At 46.0% G+C, this 19,571-nt stretch overlaps 1 protein-coding gene across 1 annotated transcript in view; it reads left to right on the forward strand.

The window, feature by feature from the left end:
• The window catches only part of LOC147712845 (chitotriosidase-1-like), a 165,326-nt gene that overhangs the window by 77,096 nt on the left and 68,659 nt on the right, over positions 1-19,571 (forward strand). The window contains exons 3-5 of the mRNA XM_086923515.1: positions 3,567-3,771; positions 4,654-4,710; positions 6,563-6,728. Coding sequence (XP_086779641.1) covers positions 3,567-3,771; positions 4,654-4,710; positions 6,563-6,728 — 428 coding nt within the window. The remainder of the gene's footprint in view (positions 1-3,566; positions 3,772-4,653; positions 4,711-6,562; positions 6,729-19,571) is intronic.

A 19,571-nucleotide genomic window follows, 5' to 3' on the forward strand; every position in this document is an offset into this window, starting at 1 on the left:
GGAGAGCAGGGCTACTCCTCGTGGTTGCCTGGCCTGACTTCGTGGTGCCCCCGCTAAAGGAGGATTTATGGAGATTTATTGGTAATTTACCTGATGCTTCAATCTAATGGCCTCACCTCCCTGTCCTGACATCATGATGAGATGTTGCTCACATCTTGCGATGATCAGGCAGGGCCACCTATGTGTTCAGTGAGGGTGTTTATGCCTAATGCTTTTTATGGTATTTGGTAGCGTGTGCACCCTATGAGCCAGGCTTGGAGGCACTACATGGGTTCTAACAATCGCTTGTTGCAAAGTGATATGTGATGTATGTAAGACAAACTGTCCAGTTGGCACAGGTGTTTTATGTGATTTTGGCCTAAAGTACTTCACCCAGTACAAAGTGATAATTTGTCCAACTGGTATGTTCATAACAAGCACCTAGTGGTGCAGTGATTGATGTAATGTGGTCTAAATGTGTTTTACATGCTACTCAGTGATTTATTATCTAATGTGTTTTATGGATAATACAAAGGATATTTTTATGTAACCTTGTGTGGAGTTTCTTTTCTGGTGTGCCTAGTGTGCCACTGCTGTGTGAGTGTGTTGTGCAAACGCTTTACACATTGCCTCTGGGATAAGCCAGCCTGCTCGTGCCAAGCTACCAAGGGGGTGAGCAGGGGTTATCTTCGGTGTGTAACTCCCTTGCCCTGACTAGAGTGGTAGTTTCTGCCTTGCTTCGGCGCATGCCCTAGCCAACCAGAAATCCAATTTTTAACATCAAGCTTCCCAATTCATGGATCTACAACGCTGGATCTAGGCATCAAAATGGCGTGGCTTACTATAATATGTCAGGTTCAAAGTTCAAAGTTCAAATAAGCTTTATTCGATATTTCAAAGAATATCATACAAGCATACATAGCAGAAAAAATATAAAGCAGTACATTTAATCAATTCATTAAAATAGATAAAAATAGAAAGATGTATAATATGTCAGGTTGCTCTGAGACACTATACCTTCTTTGAGTGCATCAATTTGCCGTCAGAATAAATGTTATGCTATCCAAATGGTAATATCTTGTTATGTTGATTTGTAAATATAATTTTAACATACCAGGAGGATACCCTAGAGCCGATGGCGCTTAATGGAACTGGTGCTTCTTTGAAAATAATGTTTTTATTTAGGGAACACACAGAATGGAGTCTGCTCCATACCCCTTCCAGCTCCCCAACACGATTCGCAAACGAGACACCTTCCCTTCTTGAATTAGTTACCTCCACGGTGCCAGTAACTTTTCAATGCTTTGTACCACAATTACACTCACAAATTATTAATACATATCATTGTGACTCGCTATTAGGAAAGGATGACCCTCTCAAGTCCCTAATTGCGATTGGGAATGGATCAGTCATTCTATGAGCTACAAAGCCTTTTCTGACTCGTAAAACGGTTTACTCCATTGCAAAGAAAAACTCTGGGGCATATTATCAAGTGGGTTTATCCCCGCTTTTTTGGCTTTAAAAGCCAAGAAAGCGGAGATAAAATGATCTCCCTATTACCTAGCTGTCGCTAACACCAGTTAGCGACAGCTAGTAGGAGATAGCGACCATCTTGGGCCCCGCTTTGCATGTCAGTGATATTTATCACTAATGACATGCAAAGTGGGCGTGCCAAGATGTTAGCAACTGAAAACAGCCGCTAACATCGCTATCTCCTATTAACAACTTTTGGAGATATTCGCGCTAAGCGCGAATATCTCCAAAAGCTAACACCTGCCCTGAGCAGTTCTTAGCCATGTTATCCAATGGGAGGTGGATAACATGGCTAAGAGCATTAGCTCGGTAAAGCATGAATATCGCTGACTTTTCAGCGATATTCATGATTGCGGCCGTTTTTTATCGCATTTGCGATAAACCTTGGTAATACCAAGGTTTATCTGCTATAAAAAATGCCGCAGCTCAGCTGTAAATTTTTGTCTCTAACCAAGCAATAGCGATAATTATCGCAATTGCTTGGTAATATGCTCCTCTGTTTCTGCAAACGTTGCGATTTTGCGTATCATGTGGTTTGCAAATGTCCCCATAGACGTATCAAAAGTACTATGTATGCGAGCTCACGTGCCCGCACGCAAACAGAAACTATTCAAGCTCAAGGTGAGCCAAGGCCTTGCATAGATGTGCTCAAATAAATACTACCCAATTAATTGAAACGCAAATTTTACAGACACTTGTGTACTTAAACGGTACAAATATCGATGTGCCACATTAAAAATGACATTCAGATATTTTTTATAGTAAAGGCTATACCATCTTATTAAGTGCTCAAAGGCTTAACTGCCATATTTCTGAAATTAGTTCTACTGAGTTCATAAGTACAGAATGTGCTTTCATGTCTACAGATGTTAATACTGACAGCTGATGAATGCAGCAAGAACAATTTAGTCAGAGTATGTGAAAACAAAGGAGCTAGTGTCACTATCACAGGCCAAACGGTGTACATGAGTCAGGCTCTAGGAATGCGAGGACATCCGCAGTAGGAATGAACAAGGAGAAGGCCTAAACACGAACCCCAAAGTTGGTTAATGAAAGATCAAGGTTGTGGAGCTCGCAGTTAGTATGTTCTAAAAATGTGTAAACATCTCTAGTCCACAAATGAAGGCCCAGAACCATTAGCCATTTGAATCATGGCATCCTTTATGGAACTGAACGCTGTGTGTCCACCTTTAAAATAGTGAAGTAGCTCATTCCCGCAGTTAACACTTTTATGCACCCAAAAATCAGGGTTAATGACTGTCTTTTAAGAGGATTTCCTCCCACAGCACCCTTGGATGACTGGAAGTTAATTAGAGAATAAGCTCTTCCATCATAGCACACATTCTGCAATTCTCAAATTATCATCCTATATCAATTAGTTAAACGGCACACAAATTAAAAGAATGGAATGCATCATTCCCCTAGACGAGACATCCCTAAAAATCAGTGTGAACATATCACAAAGCAGCAGCCTCAGGGTGGGCATGCAGACTCCTAAAAATGGGGGTGCCCTGGGGTAGGAATATATTCCAGATGAAGTGTAGGTTGTGGGAGTTATACAATCTGGTGCAAGGCTGTGCATCAATGGAAGAGCACTTTTCCGAAAGTGTCTATACAGGGAAATGGGACATCTGTCACAAGGGTAGCACTACCATGAGAAGAGATCATGGTCACCTGTAATTGTAAGGGGAAGAATAACACGGTTTCTCCCTACCGACCAACCAGTTATTCAAGTACCAACATGTCACTTGTTTGTTGTGTGGGCTCTACCCAACTGACTGATCAGAATGTATCTGCCTGTTTAAATGCAATTAGTCCTGATGGAACTAAACTTTGAGACCGACAGGTTACAGTTCGACCACTGCAGCCTGTGCTTAACCCCCGCAGCTATCTCACTTACAGCCTGAGGTGTATTAGTACTGAAAGTATTGGGTATCTCATTACATAATTTTCTTGATTTGGTAACAATCTCAATACAGCTGTATATGTACTGTTTTTCCCTACTCCATATGTGTTCCTCGATTTCAGTGTCTGCTTCATTTCTGTTTCCACAGGCTCAGCAACCAAACTCATTTGTTACTATACCAACTGGGCTCAGTACCGGCCTGGAGTGGCCAGTTTCACACCTCAAAACATTGACGCCAACCTGTGCACTCACCTCATCTACAGCTTTGTGGGCATCAGCAGCAGCCACAAGCTAAACACCTCTCAGTGGAATGATGAACAACTATTTGAAGATTTTAACAGGCTGAAGTCCAAGTAAGGGTGCAAAGTTCATGTATATGGCTAGGAATTCTGCACAGGTGCTGAAAACAAGTACAGCGATAGACAAAGTAGGCATATTACATGCGGTTTGGCACCCATCTTTGCTCAAGAGTGTCCCAGATCTATTTTTACTGCTTGTGTATCAAGGCATGAAATAAACAAATTATGTACCACCTGGTGAAGCGTGCTCCCTACTGGTCCTCCGCCAGTCTTCTCTATGCCTGTGCTGCTTTTGGAGATTCCTAGTGTCTTTCCGAACTATTCTCCAGCTTTAATCCTCCAATGCTTCCAGCCTGCTCTTGATCCTCTACAGCCTCCTCTTTGGTTTCCTTCTGCATCTCCCACTTTTCCTGGTTCCTCCTAAGGTCTTTATAGCTTGCTTCTATTGCATGCTGGGTCACTTCATTGGTGAACCTCAAGCTTTCCAAACATTCATGCACTGTGCCGCTATCACCAGCTTCTTCTTGTGCTAGCTTGGATATTGATTGTCAGGACATTTCTGTGCTATCCGAGCACTTGCGCCCTTTCCTGCATCACTTGAGCATTCCCTCCTATATTTCATGCCTCTCACTTGGTCTTGTTCCTTCATATCTGTAGCATGAAACATTGCTCCACACTGCACAATGTCCTTCTGCAACCAAGCCTGCGAAATGCCTTAACGGCCAATTCGCTTTTGGCCAAAGACTATTTTGGAACTTTAAATTAAAGACTGTTAGAAAAAGTTATCGCCCCATCATTTTTCAATGCCCTCTTCTAGCGTCAGGGTCAGGGTCACCTTTCCCTCTGTCTGTCCTATGAGAAGTCACTAACCAGACGTCAACAGTGCCTGTACTCTCCAGTGGTGCCACCTTTAATCGCTTCTTCCTTGTATTCTAGAAATGCCGAACTGAAGACGCTCCTGTCTGTTGGCGGATGGCTCTTAGGAACAAAACCGTAAGCTGAATCCTAGGGTGGCATGAGGCAGAGGGCAGGTCAAGTAACGTTAAATCCAGGAAGCCCTGGTGCTCTAGGGCTTGTTTAGCAATGGCAGATGTGCAGGTTTTGACTTCCACTCTTTCATGGAGCTCAACTACTTCTTGGTAGGGCAACCTTCTTCAGCAAGCCAGGCTCCTGTTCCCTGTGGCTCCAAATATCTGCTGAATTGCCTTTACACTACAGGACAACTATACATCATTCAGAATAAAAACTATTTGACACAACATACCTAAAGCCACTTTAACATTCATGTTATTAAGATTTCACTGCATTGAATATGATAGTATCCAATACCAAAACAAGCCTCAAGCTGCAGTAGGCTCTCCCTGAGAGCTAATACTATAATATTCACTGCACTCTAGAATCTCGCCCCATAATTCTTTGCTGGACCTTTGGTTGGTATTGCATTTTTGCCCATAACTTTGCTTGGGGTGGTCCTAGGAGGATAGGACCTCCACCGAATCGTTCAGCATGATATGCTCTTTGTATTCAAGGCATCTGGTGGACAGCCTCCTACGTTAGGGGGGACCCCAAAAATCATCACCTCTTTCATTGCCTGATACTTTTAAAGTTCACTTTTGTGAATTGGTTATATGCTTTTTAGCATGGTAAGGTGAAGTTGTTTTATGGGGTTGTGGGTGCAGTAGCTAACTCTGCTAAATAGTTTTTGCATCAATTCTGAGTGGAGTTCATTGCCCACGATTAACAATAACCGTGCTTTATATGACTGGGTCAACAACATTAAGGCTTGTGAGTACTTTAGATAATGACTAACTATATAGGCCAACTTAAATAGTAGTAATAATTCCCCATCTCCAGCTAAGCATCTACAAAAACAATGTGCTTCAAACTGAATTAAAAAAATGTGTGCTAAGTGGAAAAAGCTTACAATTTGCCATGTCTCACCCTAGTGTACTTCACAACCAACATATGTTTGAAAAAGACTCTGAATCCACAAAATGTTTCAATGGCTATTTAGATAATATCTTCCTTAGAAGCCCAAAAGGGTCACTGGTAGGCATAAGGTACCTTCCTTCTGTAAGGCTTTTTTTTTATTATTTATAAGAGGAATTTCAATCAAGCATCCATGCAATTTTCCAAAGTTTATTATGGTTTTAATTATTTCTGTCGGTACCTATGCTTACCAATTTGGATTTCAAATTAGTATGTCTAAGTTAGGCTATGAAGACTTGCTGCTTCTTTGGCTTTAATTACCTAAGACAGATTTCAGTTTCTTATGCTAGGCTATGTTGCATTCAGTTGTTAAAGAATACTTTTTCATTGTGTGCTTGATATGACAAAAAACGTTTAAAAGTAACCAAACCAGTGTTTTGTGGTACCCTTTATTGTAACAGAGCTACCAACCACCTCTGAAGCTAATCTCAGATGAGTAGTAACATTTAACGTCCAAGTTTAAATCTTGTGTTTTTTTAGATAATTTTTTGCTACATGAGTTGCTCAATGGCCCAACAGGTTCAGTCGGTGGGAGATTGTGCTTAAGTTCAGCTCCCGCCAGCGTAGGGTAAAGCCAGTAAGCAGTATTTCAAAACTGCTTGCTGAACCCATGCAGTGTCTGACACCTTCAGACTATCCTAGCATTTCTAGCAAACAACACTTTTTGTTAATATTATATCCCAGTGTGTACAAAGCAAACATTGGCTGATTTCACTACACATAACATGGAGCCACTGGCCACTAATGTCCTGCAGAGCAGGCAATGGAGAATGAGTGCAACCCATTTTACAAAGTCTAGCGCATTTTCTCAATTTCAATATTAAGGATATATGGTGTCCCATCCTTCCACCTCCAGATTCACGGATATGGTTTCGACTGACATCAATCGTAAGGCATTCGTTGACTCAGTACCCCCGTTCCTGCGGAATCATGACTTTGACGGACTGGAGTTAAATTGGCAGTTCCCAGGCTCAAGAGGGAGCCCTCCAGAGGACAAAGCCCGTTTCACAGTACTCATTCAGGTATCTGAAATTCAATGAAGGCAACTTATCAGTTCTTCGGGTCTATAGAGCTTAAAAGCAACAGGACAATCATGTGGCAAGGGTTTCCGGTTGGTCTATTAGATAATTGTTTTTTGGTAAAATGGTGCAGGAATCTGGCTGGAAAATTCCGATATTTTTTAAAAACATCAAAATTGCCGATGAAGTCCAGATATAAGACAGTACAAGACTTTTCCTCCAGATTGCAATCCTTTTTTAAACAAGGTGGTTATTCCGGATTCCTCTATTTAAAGTTAGTGGAATGTAAAACTCTTGGGGCCAGATGTAGGTCACCAAATACCGGTCGGTAAAGGCCGATTTCGTCCGTTACCGACCGTTATTTGGTGATTGAGATAAAGGGGGCCTTAAATTTACAGATTCAGTATATTTACAGAATCTGTAAATTTACCGATTCTGTAAATTACCGAATCGGTAAATTTACTGAATCTCAAATTTGTGATGTAGGTGGCACTGAAAACAGTGCCACCGGGGAGGAAAGATGGCGGCCTCGATGCGCGGCTGAGCGGCAGCGATCTGTAGCGGGGACATGGAGCCGTAACTATTCTGCCTCAGAGCGGACATACAGTAATTTATGTGAGAACAAATGATTACCTACCGGTTGACGCTGCCATCTCTCTTGCTTCAGAGGATCGCGACGGCTGGAGTTTCGGTTCACCTGGAGTCGGAGCCGGAGTCGGGCGACGCGGAAGCAGTTCGCGGAGTTCACAGAGTTAGTGGGCGGAGCGGACCCGGCGTGCTCACGGTCGTCCTCTGCAGCGGAGAGAAGCAGCATTGCCGACCCGAGAGGACCGAGCGGGGCAAAGTGATCTGTTCCAGGGCCATACAGCGAGTGTGCAGGATGGCCCCAAAAGCTAATGCCGGCGGGAAGGCTGCAAATAAAAAAAAGAATGCAGGCGAAATCGTGAGCACCCCCGCAACAACTGATGGCAACTCCGGTCGGATTGTGGAGCCAGCGGGAAAAATGAAGGCTTTGACTCCAGTTCAATCTCAACCCCCGGCGAAGGAAACCAGGCTACCAGCGGTCAGGACCCGCCAAACCACTGCTAATACCGCAAAAATCAGCATAGCAGAGATGTTCGCCCGCAGCGGTAAGGAGAAAGGGGGGAAAGCTCCTGAAATTGAGACTGAATTAGAGGCTGGCGCACCTGGGGGTGAGATCATGTTGGAGGTTCAAAACAACCTTGGTTGCAATGAAGTTGGCCCTATAGTCCAAAAAGGTATTGGTGGGTCTGATCCCACTGAACCCACTGCCATAGACTCAACCATGGCTCCGGTTGGGGATGCCTCTGATATAACCTCAGATGTACCCCCAGATGAGAGTGACATTCAGGTAGAAAGTGATGATGCTAACTCTGGCTCAGCAAATGTAACATTAACGGAACGCCTGGAGGGTACGGGAGGCAGTGTACTTAAAGACTGTGATATAACCAAGGTCAATTCCGCTTTAATCAGTACATCAACCAATGGCATTATCTCTACTGAGGAGGCGGCGGTAGCTAGCAACACTGAGAGTGAGAAGACCCCCAGTGAATGCTTCCATTCTGTGGCCGAAGAAGCAGACTGGTCTGAAGATGAGGTGGAGCACAGCTCAGACATAGATGGAAGTAACCTAGAGTCAGACCGTGACCCGGAGGAGGACCTCCCCGCAACAGCTGTGAAACCGGGGACTTCCTTCAAAAAGAATGATCAGAAAGGGTTGGCTTGGGACCATTCACCTACTACTCTGCTTCAAGGATCCCCTAATCAAGATCAGGACCATGAGTTCACCCAACGGTCAATATTAGAGGCAATTCACCAGGAAATAATCGCGCATCGGGAGGAAACCAGGCAGGACAATCGTAAGTCCCAAGCAGCCATGAGGAAGATAAAGAGTGTTGTGAGGAAACTTTCAAAGGCCTGTGCGACGGTGGATGATAGAGTGTCGAACCTTGAAGAAAGAGTTGTCTCCACTGAGGCTGAATCTGCTGCTGCTACCAGTGAGGTGGAATCGTATCAAGCCCAGGACATACACTGGAAGCTGGAGGACCTCGAAAATAGGCTCAGGAGAAATAACCTAAGGGTTCTGAATTGGCTAGCTGGCGCTGGAAGTCAGAAATTCAGCGGGCACACAGAACCCCGTTCAGGATAAATCGAAACCCAAGGGAAGGAGACAAACCCAGTGCAATTTTGATATTTTTAGGGAACTTCATTTTGCGCCAGGCCATAGCGGAAAAGGCTAGGCCTGACGCTAAGAGGACAAGCGAGGGGCTATCATTTTTTGTTAGACCTGATTTCTACCATGTTACAGTAGAAAGGTGTTGGAGGTTACGCCAACTGATTAAGCCCTTCCAGGACAAGAAAACACAAGTCTACCTTATAAACCCGGCCCAGCTCAAAATAATCCACCATGGGAAGACATTGTATTTCTCGTCAGAAATCAAGGCGCAGGAATTCTTGGACTCCATATAACTTCAGTTCGAATTGTTCTCTTTCGCGGTGGGTCTGGGTACGCGGATAGCTAGATATCAGGATGTACTTGAAGTTATTTACACATGAAGGGACATGAGGCTAGAAGTTGTACATAGCGTAAGGCGGTGGTAATGGAAGGGAGTTCTTAAGGTCAAGGCAATGAATGGAATTGCTAAGTGTTTACCATCTGTTATATTTTTTTCGTTTTGTTATTGTAAACACGAACTCTGAGGCTAAGGCCATTAAGGCCAGTAAGCAATATATTTTGAGTCCTCGCTGCGACGCTGCACCCATCACATGCACAGACCTAGTCTGAGCACCTCACAGAAGAGGGTGAGCGGTCGAGGGGCTAGGGTGGTGGGGGGGGGTAGGGGCTGCAAGGGGGGAGCGGGAGGGGGGAGGGTCGGGATGGGGGGGAGTAAACGCAAAAGAAAAGAGAGCACGTGTCACTAATTCACACACAAATTCAATTGTAAATCTGCGAAAAAAGAGGTTTTGTAATTATGTATCTAATATGTTTTTCTGTCGTTTGAGAAGTTGGCAATGTTTGGTCCAGGAGTATGCCTAAGCTTAAGATTGGCTCTATAAATATTAATGGGTTGAATGACTGGAAGAAGAGGGGTAGATTTGAGGAATATCTTAAAACAACAGGTATAGACATCCTTGGGGTACAAGAGACTCACTTGCCATGGAAGAAAAAGCACTGGCTTAAGTTAAAAGGGTTTGAGATTCTGTCATGCTCTTCTCAAACGTCTACCACAAGGGGGGTAACTATCATTGGGAAGTTGGGCCTGGGATGCGTTAAGCGCTGCAAGGCAGATGCCCTTGGCAGGTGGGCTGTATGTGAAATGAATCTGGGATTTACTGTATGTTCAATATATGGAGCCAATACATACGATCCTGAGACCTTCGATCTTATAGAGAAGGAATTGATAGATTGGCCAGCCCCAATAGTAGTCTGTGGGGATCTCAACATATCAGCCGACTTCGCAAATGGCACCCCATATACTGGACGCAAGCCCCGGGTATACAGAGCTATATCCTCGCTGCTGCAGTTACATGGGTTGAGAGATGTCTGGGGTAATAAAGAAGCAGGGGATACTGGGTTCACCTACTTCTCACACCCCTTTAACAAATACTTTAGACTACTTTTTCGTTTCAGCTACTGAATTGAACAAGGTTAAAATCTCCAAACTCCCAATGATAATGTCCGATCATAACCCGTTGGTAATGACAATGGATGTCAATCAACCTACGAAGGGACCTAGACCCTGGACTTTTGATAGAAAACTACTAACCGACTATGTCTACATAGAATATATTAAAAACTGGTCGCAGGTAGGCATGAGCGGATTTTGCGGATTGGCAATCCGCGAATTTGCGGATTTGCGAACTCGCAATCCGCAAAATCCGCGAATTCCCGCGAATTTGCGGATTTTTTTTTTTTTTGTGTTCGCCCGTGTTTCTGCCAGTTCGCGAGGGTTTTTACAATTTCGCAATTTGCGAACTTACCTGTCGGGTCGCAAGTTTTGCGAACTTGTTGTTTCTACGTGTCCAACCTGTTTGGGACACTCTTCTTCATCACTGCCACTCTCTGTCACCACTGCCACTCTCTGACTACTCATGCCACCCTCTGGCCCACCCATGCCACCCTCTGTTTCATCACCACACCCTCTGGTTGTCCAGTGTACATTATTTTCGGCAAAGCAAAGCACACCTTCCCTGCCTCAAGTGACCTGAATTAATTTGGGGCTGATTAATGTGTCACAGAATATTTTTTTAGCTGGCACCTGCTTCCTTAGTGCGCCCTGATTAGTGATCTTTTGCACTTGCTAAGTGCTTTCATTGTTGCAAAATTAGTTACAACACCTGCCCTGCCCCAACTGACAATAATGAATTAGGGGCTGATTAATGGATTTTAACTTCCAGCCTGGCTCCTGCTTGTCTCCCTTAGCTGTAATTCATGACCTTTGTGGCATATGTGTAACTATTCTGAGGTTCAGAGCAGGGTCACATAATAGTTTCAACTGGCAACTGAACTCTGGAGGGGCCCCTCAGGAAGCACTACAGGAAATGGCTACTAATGATGTGCCTGAACTTTTGAACCTGGTAAGTAGTTACTTTCAGTTTTGCTTAGATCATATTTCTGCAATTTCGCACTTATTCGCGGGGCGCGAACTCACGCGAACAGTGCGAGCAGTGCGAGCAAAATCCGCTGCTCGCGGATTTGCGGATTTTGCAGGAAATTCGCAAATCTCGCGGATTGCGGATTTCCCGAAAATCCGCAAAATCCGCGAGCGGAACGGATTTTCCGCCCATGCCTAGTCGCAGGCCTTTTTCGATGCCAATAGATACAGTGCCTCTCGAAGTGTAGTTTGGGACAGTAATAAGGCAGGGTTAAGGGGGGGAGACCATCAGCTATACTAACAGGCAGTGGAAAAGGATTATTCTGGAAAGGGAGCAATTACTGAATATATTGACTGAGGCAGAAGGGCAACACCGAAGAGATATATGTCAGGGGCGGCAAGGACTGGAAAGTCTCGAGAGGATCAACACTATTAAAGCGGGATTACAGAACCAACTGGCCAAAAAATCAGCGGCAGAATATCATACACAGAGAACCAGGCTATACAAAACAGGGGAACAGGATGGGAGGGCATTAGCACTGCGTATTAGACAGGTCACGTCTAATACGTGGCTGAAGTCGATGTCTGTGCTGGAAGAGAAGACTGCGTTGAGTGTGTGTCCGGCGAGGTGGGTGGGGGTGGACACCAGTTGCTTGAGTCCCAGGTTGGCGAGGTTGTCGAGCAGGGTGCTGGTGTTGCGGTCGTTGTTGTTCTCCAGATGGAAGTTGAGGTCTCCCAGGACGATGTAGTCAGCGGAGGGGAGGGCATGCGGGCTGACGAAGTCGGCGATGTCCTCGCTGAATTGCGTGCGTGGTCCAGGGGGTCGGTAGATCAGGGTGCCTCTGAGGGTGGTGTTCGGGTTGGTGTGGATCTGGAAATGCAGGTGTTCGGCGGTGGTCAGGGTGTTGTCGGTGCTGGTCGTGAGACGGATGGTGCTCCTGTGGATGATGGCGATGCCTCCTCCCATCTGGTTGGCGTTTCGGTCCCTCCGGACGATCTTGTAGCCCTCTGGGATGGCGATGGCGATGTCGGGAGCTGAAGAGGCGTTCATCCAGGTCTCCGTGAGGAAGGCAACATCTGGAGCTGTGGTGTCGAGGAGGTTCCAGAGTTTGATGGCGTGTCTGTGGACGGAGCGGGTGTTGAGCAGGATGCACTTGAGGTGGGTGCTGCTGGTGTTCGGCTTGGTGGGTGCTGGTGCGAGGCTGGTCCGGATGCAGGTGAACTTGCAGGCGTGGCAGCTGAAAGGTCCGTGGGTACGTCGCGGAGTGGCTTGATGGCATTCTGGGAGTCGGCCGGTGTTGAGAGCGGTGAGGGTGGCTGCGGAGTACGTCAGGCGGGTCGGTCGGGGTCCTCGAGGGCCAGGGGTCCTGGCACTGGGCGCGGTCCAGGCGCGGACGGGCGTAGACGGGCTTACCTTTGGCGCGCCTTCGGCGCACAATCGGCGCGCCCGCTGCGCGTTCGCACGGTCGCCATTTAAGGCGAAGTGCGCGGGTGGGCGGAGCAGCTGGGAGGCGGGAGCGGGGAGGGTACAGAATAGAAAAAGGGGTGGGGAAAAGCGGCGGTGGCGGGAAGGGAGGGCGGCGAGGTAGGCGGACAACAAGGAAGGAGAACCAAAACACGGGGAAAATAAAAATTAAACAGAACAGGCACAAATTCTCGACAAAACAAGGGCAAAATGAAAATTAAACAAAACAGGCACAAATTCTCGACAAAACAAGGGCAAAAACAACCGCAGCGGAGGCAGCCGGCAACCGGCAAACGAGGCAGCAGCGAGGCAGAGGGCAGGCAAGGGGCACACGCAGCAGCTGGTGGCCGTGCGGCGCGGGGTTGTCCCACAAGTAAGTTGATGTTTGCAGTGCCAAGTACGGATGAATGCCATGGGCTATTTGGATCATGTTCGCATGTATAACTGCCGTTTTTGATGAGTTGGATGCAAGTCTTAAAGATTCCAAATGTCTTAATGCTTCCTGTTTAAGGTCTTTTTTAGAGATGTCTGTTATGGATACTGGGTCCAGGTAATAGTTCTCAAATCCTAGGTCATTAAAAAAATTTCTAACGTAAAGGAGCCACTTTATTTTTGATGAATTGTCCAGGTTCATTGAATCAGCAATGATGGATTGAGTCAGTGCGTTTTTATCTGATTTCCAGATACGACGCCACAACATCAATGGTTCTATTTTGATTAGGTCCTCTATGTATGGTATGCCTAATTCTAGGTGCATTGCATAAGTTGAGGTACCTTTGGGAGTGGCTAATAGGAATCTCAAGAAGGCATTTTCTGCCTTCTGAATAGAGCTGGTGTCAGTGTAGCCCCAGACTCCCGCGCCATATGTTGCGATTGCCTGGCATTTAGCATTGTAAATCTTTAGTAGCTCCACTGGAGGCCTTTTTCCTAGTCTCTGAGAAAAGCTCGTTAGAGCAGCAATTGATCTCTTAAATAAATGTGCCCTTGTGTTCACTGCTGGCTTCCAAGTCAATTGGTCATCTATCATAACCCCCAAATACGGATATTGAGGGGTAGCTTCAAGCTTTTGGTTGTCAAGCTGAATGGGTTTTATTCTTTTCTGACCCCTACCAGCCGTCATTACGAACGTTTTCTTCACGTTCACCATTAGATCGAGGTTGCCCATAAAGGTCGTGTACCTATTCAATGATTTCTGGAGCTCACGAGGAGTTCGTGCGAGGATGACAGCGTCATCCGCATAGAGCAGGGCTGGAATCAGGCGTCGGTTTATGCGTGGGAGGTCCTGAGCCCCCCTCAACATCTCCCCCTCCAGACCATTAGTATAGAGTGAGAAGAGGAAGGGGGACAGGACGCATCCCTGCCTGACTCCACGCCCTACACTAAACGGGGACGTCAGCTCTCCGTTTAGGCCAAAACGCACTCTGGCCGATGCCCCGGTATAGAGCTCTCTTAGGAAGTCCAAAAGGGGGAGGTCTACTCCCAATTGGGCTAGGACCTTCCACAGCTTTGCGTGCGAGACGCAGTCAAAAGCTGCGGATAGGTCGACAAAGACCATATAGATCTTAGTTGGTATGGCCTGGGTATATTTGCCCATTATTAGGGTGAGGTTAAGGACCTGCTCTAATGTGCCGAAGCCCTTGCGAAAGCCAAATTGAATGTCGGAGATAATGCCTTGGTCCTCACTCCACTGCTGAAGACGCTCTAGGATGACTCTCCCCACCACTTTCCCAAGCGAATCCAACAGTGAAATTGGCCGGTAACATTTTGCATCTTGGCGGTCCCCCTTTTTGAAAATGGGGACCATTATTGATTTAGTCCAAGAGCTTAGGATTCCCTCGTTTGCGGCCGCTGTACAGACTCTCGTTAAAATGGGGGCCCAGAGGTCTAGGTTACTTTTAAAGAGGTCCACTGGGACCCCATCGGGACCTGGTGCCTTGCCTGGTTTACTGTTCTGCAAAGCCCCCAAGAGGTCTGGGATGTCAAAGGGAAGCAGGATGGGATACTGGGCTTTTAAGGGCAATGGGTCTGTAGGTGAAGTGTTTTTGAAGATCTCCGCGAAATGTGTAACCGAAGTGTTTTCATCAATGGCGACTTCTATTTTTGGGATGCCAGTTTCTGAGAGATATGGAGTTCTAACTGTGCGCCAAAAAAGCTCACTATTTTTTGAGATTGCGCCCTTATGGAGGTTGTCCCAAAGTTTTTGCTTAAGTTGGGCAGTTCTCAGTTTTCGTTCCCCTATATATTGACGCCTTAAGAGTTGGATTTGGGCTGCATCACGCGGTTTGTTGTGGAGTGCTGATTTTAATTTTGTTAATGCAACTGTGCAATTGTGATTACACCATTTCTGTTTTGCGGTACGGTTTGCTTTAGGTTTTGTGGTAAGTAGGTCCTTTGTGGAATCTAAAATTTGTTTAAAGTTTGTTAGGACTTCCTAGGTCTAGACATTTTACAATATTTGGATAGGTCCGAGTTATTAATTTTTTTGTTATTTCAGTAGGATTAATTTTTGCCCATTTAATTGTGAATCCATTATGTTTACCGACCTCTATTTTGTTCTGTGTGAGGGTGGTCGCTATGTCTGATTTGTGGAAGGTGTTTATTGGCATATATAGCTTGATCGTTAAGGCTGAGTGATCACTAAGAGGATTAACAATGACCCCGAAATCCTTAACTATGTTCATCAGGCCGGGGGAAAGAAATATAAAATCAACTGTGGTTTGATGGCCTCTGCCCACGTAGGTCGGACTGAATTTGTTAGGGTCTGCATCGTGATGATTAACAATATGCAGATCCAAATCCGAAAGGACAGCGTTAAGGGTGTTTCCCAATTTGTTGTGTACAAAGTGCGCTAACGGGGCACCGAGTTCGTCCACCATCCCACAACACAGTGGGTTAGTCGTTGAACAAGGATGGAGGTTGAAATCTCCTCCCCAAATTAAGTGGGTTGCCTCTCTGCCAGAACTCTATTGATAAAATTGTTTTAATTTATCATGTAGGCTTGTGAGGAGAGTTATGAAGTTTTCTTCCGATAGATTATTATATACATTAGTCAGGATGATTGTTTCTTTATTCACAAGGGTTAATGAGAGAATTTGGTGGTTGGAATCCTGAGAAAGTGTAACCACTTTGTTGAGTGATAGGGTGTTTGCTATGTAGATTATTAACCCACCTTTGGATCTTCCCATTAGGCTGGTTAATGCTGGTACAAAATGGGTTTTATAACCTTGTAAATGCAGTTCTTCTGATAACCATGTCTCTTGGAGACAGATTATTTGGTATGGTTTTAGGAAATTTTGCGCAGATCCATCCTCGATTTTACTTCGAAGGCCTGCGATGTTCCAATAGAGTATTGTGATTGGGGAGAGCTCATCATTTAGTTGTTCTATTGAGGTTATGGCTTCAGCATTTCTAAAACCTGAGGGGATAATCGAGGTCCGTGGAGGAGAGGAAACGTGATGGTCGTTGGGTAGGGTTTCTGTTAGTGGTCAGTCGACCATTTCTAGGCCACTATACCTGTTGTATAACAGGATGTTGTGCCATGGATCCCACCGGGATTGGTCTCTGGATAGCGGCCATTGTGTGTGGGGTCTTCTATCTTCCCATCGTCCACCCTGATGGCGTTGTCTTACTGTGTGCCAGGAAAAATCTGGCTCGTAAATGTTGGGGGGGCCATGGTATCTAGGATTTGGTAAATCGTCCTGCCTGGGGAATGGAACGGTCCAGGGTGGCTCTTGCTCCTGGATAAATCCGTCCACTTGCCTAAAGGGATAGAAAAAGGAAAGTGACTTGATATTAATACCTCCATTTGAGGCAATATCTTCCCATGCGCAGACATAGTCCGCTATGCGTGGGTCCTCAAAGGTAATCGCTATACAGTCCCCGGGGATCGTCTTTCTGGTACTACCCACCCATGGAACTCTAGCAACGGATCTAATCCTTCCACGCCAGGTGGATGGAATCGGGCGATTGGTCTGGAGCCAATGCTGGGCCTTATTTTTTAAGGACCAAACGGGTTCCGAACTAAGATCAGTTAATTCGGGGACGCCAGCCATGACCACCACATACGGTGAAGCCTCAGGAGGGAAATCTGCTGGAAGTCTTGGGGGACCAAAATTCTTTGCAGTATTTCTCTTGGGCCTATCCGAGGGGGTTTTTGGAGCTGGGGCCTGAGGGGCCGGTGTTTTAGTTGATGGTTTAATTGCATTTTTACCAAGGGTTTTATTCACAGAACTATTAGGTGCCACTGGAGTTGGTGCGGATGTAAGTGCCGCACCTGGGGAGGTCAGTATGATTGTCTGTAGTGAATTGTTAGTGGTACTCGGGGCAGTAGCAATTTTTGATGTTTTTGCTAAGTTTGGTGTATTGTTGTTAGTGGGCACGCTGGGCGTTGTTATCCGAAGCGTCTTTTGTTGGGGATTGAGCGAGGGTGGATTTGCGTTGGCAGTTTTAGTAATAGCTGTTTTTTTAATATTAGTTCCTCCTGTTTTTTGTGGGCCTGGTAAGAGGGTTGAGTATTGGGTTTTTATAAATTTAGAGACTTGTGACTCCAAGTGTGCTAATCGCTGTTCTAGGGGTTGTAATGCTTGTTTAAATATGCTGGCTATATTGGTCAGTGTTAGTTCAGGGACCTCCATATCACTCAGGTCCACTTGGGCTTGTGTGAGAGAGGGAGGGTCCGGAACTCTCGGGATCGATGTTTCCTTCTCTGATTGATGAACTGACGCTAAGATCTCTATTTGAACTAATGTATCCATTCGATCTTGTAGGATGCTGGGTGGCTGTGTCGGGTTATTTAATGTGTTAAGATTGGTGGACACCCTTTTCTTACTTATAGCTCCCTCCCTCCTACCCCTTTCTATTCTTTTGTCTGTGGAGGAATTTTGTGGAGATGTTAGCGGGAGTAGATCCGGGGTTTTTTCTAAGTCAAAGCTAAGCTGTGAGTCCGCAAGCTGGGATACTGATAAATCTACTGTGTTCGGTAAGCTGCGTCTCTCTCGTGTTGGGGCTGTCTCAGCATTTGACGCTCCTATGGCTGGGGATCTGGCTTCCGCCAGGATACCTAATGAGGATCTTTTGGCGAATGCCAGATGCAAGGAGACCCTTTCTTCCATCATTGAAATGCTTTGGTCTATGAACGTGTTAGCCTTCGTTAGGAAGTCGTCCATAGGGCCAAGCAGTTTGCCCACCGAGCTCGGAGCTTTAGTTTTAGTTTTGGATCCTCTTGTAAGAACCATTATTGTTAGGCTGTGATTCCGATGGTGTTAGTAGAGAAAGAATGGAGTGTATCCAGGTGGAAATGTCAGAGTGGTGGCCCAGTCCAGTCTCTTGCGTCCTCGAACGGCCTCAAACGGCCCGCTCTTTGCCCGGTCTTCGCCCCGGGCTCCGACCCGCGTCGCGTTGGAGGTTGTTTGCTTAAATGGAAGAGTTAATGGGCGTGGCCGCTGGGGGAAGAGGCACCAGCTGCAAGGTGCGGTGGTTTCTGGGCCTCGCAGTCCCCCGGTAGGCTTTTCCAGGAGACAGCCTTTCAGATGCACTACAACCTGGGCGGGTCGCGCTGAGAGCGGATTGTCTTACCGCCGAATGCGGTAACGCTCCCACCAGCCGACCTCTGCCTCAGGGAATGCGCTGCAATTCGTGGGCAAGAAGCAGATCCTCAGGTGATTTGGAAACCGGGTCAGTGAGCGGCACCCGCGCAGCGGGTGTCGCGAAAAGTTATAGCAAAAGGGCCAATTAGATGGGCGTGGCCGCCGGGGGAAGAGGCACCAGCTGCAAGGTGCGGTGGTTTCTGGGCCTCGCAGTCCCCCGGTAGGCTTTTCCAGGAGACAGCTTTTCAGATGCACTACAACCTGGGCGGGTCGCGCTGAGATCGGATTGTCTTACCGCCGAATGCGGTAACGCTCCCACCAGCCGACCTCTGCCTCAGGGAATGCGCTGCAATTCGTGGGCAAGAAGCAGATCCTCAGGTGATTTGGAAACCGGGTCAGTGAGCGGTAGTCACAAAAGGCTTTCAAACAAAATTGCTCGCATATGCTGATGACCTAGCCGTCATTACGACTGATCCGGAGTCTGCTATGAGGGAAATAGTGACTATTACAAGTCTGTTTGGGAAACATTCAGGATACCGACTAAATGAGGCTAAGACCCAAGTTCTGTGCTCCAAGAATATAACTAAACTGGATGCTAGGTATGTTAATTCGGTGGTGTACCTCGGTATAACACTTAATTCACAACCAGGGAATATAATCAGAGATAATTTTACACCGCTCCTGAAATCAATGGAACAGGATCTAAAAAGGATGGATACATTACATTTATCGATAATAGGTAGGGCTAATGTCATTAAAATGACTATGTTTCCCAAGATTCTGTATAAATTCAGATCCATCCCATTCAAAATAGAAGATAAACTAATAAAGGAAATCGAAGCCATTTTTATGAAATTCCTTTGGCAATACGGCAAGATCAGAAGATCAAATAAGTTTATGTCTCTACCTCAGGAAAGGGGAGGGTTAGGAATGCCAAATATCAAGAATTATCACTGGTCCTGTCTCCTCACAGAAATGGCAATACTCTTTGATCGGGGGGGCGGGACAGGGCATGGGTCAAGATGATATCCCATCCATATTTCAGCTGGCATTGGGTAATGAAGCATTTGGGGTACTCCTGAGGAGAACGGAAAAAAGGTACTACAAGAAAACACGATATAAATTGCTCGAAGGCACAGTGGGGGTATGGGCGTCAGTGCAGAAAGTAATGGGAGTTCCC

Source organism: Lissotriton vulgaris, chromosome 5 (genome assembly GCF_964263255.1).
Source record: "Lissotriton vulgaris chromosome 5, aLisVul1.2, whole genome shotgun sequence".
Taxonomy (NCBI): Eukaryota; Metazoa; Chordata; class Amphibia; order Caudata; family Salamandridae; genus Lissotriton; species Lissotriton vulgaris.